This window comes from Volvox carteri (assembly GCF_000143455.1).
Source record: "Volvox carteri f. nagariensis unplaced genomic scaffold VOLCAscaffold_415, whole genome shotgun sequence".
NCBI lineage: Eukaryota > Viridiplantae > Chlorophyta > Chlorophyceae > Chlamydomonadales > Volvocaceae > Volvox > Volvox carteri.
The window spans coordinates 1,715-4,656 of record NW_003307944.1 but is presented as its reverse complement, the minus strand read 5'-3'; the positions used below and the strand labels follow the sequence as shown (position 1 = coordinate 4,656).

At 47.7% G+C, this 2,942-nt stretch overlaps 1 protein-coding gene across 1 annotated transcript; it reads left to right on the top strand.

Annotated features, from left to right (window-relative positions):
* Positions 1-342: 342 nt before the first annotated feature.
* Positions 343-2,731, top strand: VOLCADRAFT_108695 (uncharacterized protein; the record flags this gene model as incomplete). The annotated part of the gene is made up of 4 exons (XM_002959607.1): positions 343-529; positions 1,332-1,572; positions 1,866-1,974; positions 2,474-2,731. Coding segments are annotated over exons 1-4 (657 nt in total), but the record flags the coding sequence as incomplete, so codon positions are not given.
* Positions 2,732-2,942: the final 211 nt, after the last annotated feature.

The window sequence follows — 2,942 nt, the reverse complement described above, 5'->3', positions numbered from 1 at the left end:
ATAACTTAGGAGTATTATATAGAACCCCATCATAGTGTATCAAATCTGTTCCCACGTCCAAAGGTGCGCCGTTGCGATTTAGTGTCACGGCATCGCCGTATCCTGCACGGGCGAAGATCCTTTTGTGTATTTAGCCTCTTTGCTACCTCCTCTTAATACATGGGTGACATTTCATTCGTTGGGTGACTTATTATGCACGAATCCTGCCTGTAGCTGCTTCGATCCCTGCCCAGTGTCGAATGCGTGAAGGGCAGCGATTGACCTAGCAATAATAGGTTTTGCTGGAAAATCTTAGTTTAGCAACAAATCAGGCCACAATCTTAATCATGACGTTGGGGTGTAATTACAGATGATTTGGCAAGCGCTTTGGGGATAGCTGAGGTCACTCTACTATATCGTCAGTTGACGACGACGCATAGGCTCTTGAAGCTGACACTGGCGGCCACTAAAGAGTTAAGCTATCCACTTCTGCCGAGGATCATGAGTACACGCCTCCTTTTGTTAATTGCACTCGCCTCTACCTGGTCAGGTAGGCATCCTCGGCTGTTTGTCAGCGTTTGCCGTGAAGTATGAGTATCGCACACGCACACGTAAAATTCAAAATTTAAATATGTTTTTGTTAATTACCGAAGTGGGAAGGGAAGGGAAGGGAAGGTCCAAGTCGAAAAGGTTTGTTGCTGCTGTGACTGGAACCATTCTTACGAATTTAAGTTTCAATTTGCTCATGATTTTGCGTATTCCATTATACTGCTGCCGAGTCCATGTACAGTATTGCGGTAGCCAGAAATGCAACCACCTTGCACACGGATGAAGCGCGAGCCGACGCATGGCCTCATGACTTGATGCTATCTGATCACGACATACTAAAGCCTTTGTGCCTTGTAGGTTTATATCGGCCTACCAGTTGTTCCCTTATCGCTTGTGCTGCTACATGCTGTCAGGTCCATCATCTATGCCAGCGCCGGCTACACATTGGGCCCGCTGGCATATTTATGTTACGTATTTATATGTCTCGTGTTACCTTTATGTCTCGACTTGAGTTGTTGCACGTAGCGTCCAATTCCTGGTCCGTCCGATGTTCGCTACCGGACGCGAATAGGAATTTCGCAAGGTTCTCTCGCGCAATCCGACCTCGCTACCGAGCAACGCTCTTCATTTCATCACCATGAATAGTTTTCCAAACGCAAACACATAAACATGTACCTGTTTTTTTATGTAGGAAAACGCACACTGCGCCATGGCGTAGATTTGTTTGTGTGGTCTTCAGGATGCGCCTCCCCCCTCTGTGCGCGTCCCTCCCCCCGCCCCGGCGGTGCTGTCTGCACTCGCAGGTTCCTTGGCAGTGTACGGCAGTAGCGCCGCTGATGATGATGCTCGCGTTGCTAATGGACAAGCTGCCGCCGCCGCCAGGACTGTCGCCGATGGCAGCGGTGGCGGTTTTCATCATGAGGGCCTTATAAGTAGCAGCAGCAGCAGCATACGGAGCAGCGGGAGTGCAGACTTTTCATTTGAGGGCCCCAGGGGATGGCGGTCGGGACAGTTCGGCGATGCGAGGTCGCTGGCGGAAGCGAGGTAAATACTCATGTACCGTACAATGTCGTACGCATTGTTGAGGCGTACCTAGTTCTTTAATCAACTCGCCGTACATGGCCATATCCTGAGGCGATTTGTAGAACCCTGTGTATATTTTTTCTTGTTATGCATAGCTCCCCTCATCATTGTTTTTCGCGGGAACCACTGCTGTACTGTCCTGCCGTATCGTACTGTTTTTTGTACGGGCAGGTTTTCCCTGTCTGTTCCGTGCCCATTTGAACTTACGACTGAGCTAAAATCCGTACTTGCCTTGCTTGCCGTACTCCTTCCAGTGTCCCTGGCACAGGGCCCCCCCCTGGTCTTCAATACAATCATGGCTATTGTGCAAGTATCCGCAACGGTTACCCGTACAAGCTCGCGCTAAGTAACCCAGCTGGAAATGTAAGTTATGGGCTCAATGAAAGTTACAAGATAATAATATTCGAAAGGTCGACCTCGGAAAGCTATAGGTGTTGGCATCCCATGGCATTCCGGTGGGAGGTGCGGTGTTTTCGATGCTATGGACGTCAAAATAAAGCAAGGATGGGGGGGTACTTTGAGGATGGGGTTGCGCATTCCCAACAACTTCACGCATCAGAAGGGGCAATCGGGACAATACTGGCTGAGCACAATAATGGCCGCCTGCTGCTACAGCTGTACCTGTGTTATCCTTTAATGCGATAGTTTTCATCGGAGTAGACCTTGTTGCCTTGTTCGACTATATAGAGCAACCTGTCTCCATTCGCTAGTTCCCGCGTCCATTGGCCATTGGCCGTTGGCGGTTAGTAACCGTGCAGCTGCACTTCATCATCACAGGTTTATATGTTTGTCCTTCTGTTCGGTCGGTTGGTTGTTTGATGCGCGTAACGCCAATAATCGGATGCCAATTTCCCGCGCGTAGGTGTCCGTTGACGGCAGTCAACGCGAATATTGTTTCGAGTTCGAATCTGGGAACGGTTGTCCGTCAGTGAACTTGACGGAAACACAGCAGTCGTGTTGTAAAGCTTTTCTAGGAGAGCTTCACAGCATTTATTTACTGATTGGTGAGAGAGGCGTAATGGTTGATGATGAGATGATGATGATGATGATGATGATGATGATGATGATGATGATGATGATGATGATGATGATGATAATTATTCTAATAATAAATGCTAATAATAAATTTTATTATAAATAATAATAACAGCAGCAGCAGTAATAATAATGCTGTAAAAGCAATAATAATAGTACCAATTCTGATGATGGAGATGAAGGGTCTTGTCCTGAAGGGAATTGACATAAAAGGGTTGGCAAATCAGAACCCTCCGAAGAGGCCCTCTACACCACCGTGTGTAATTAACCATACTGTGTGGATACACAGTGGTCAA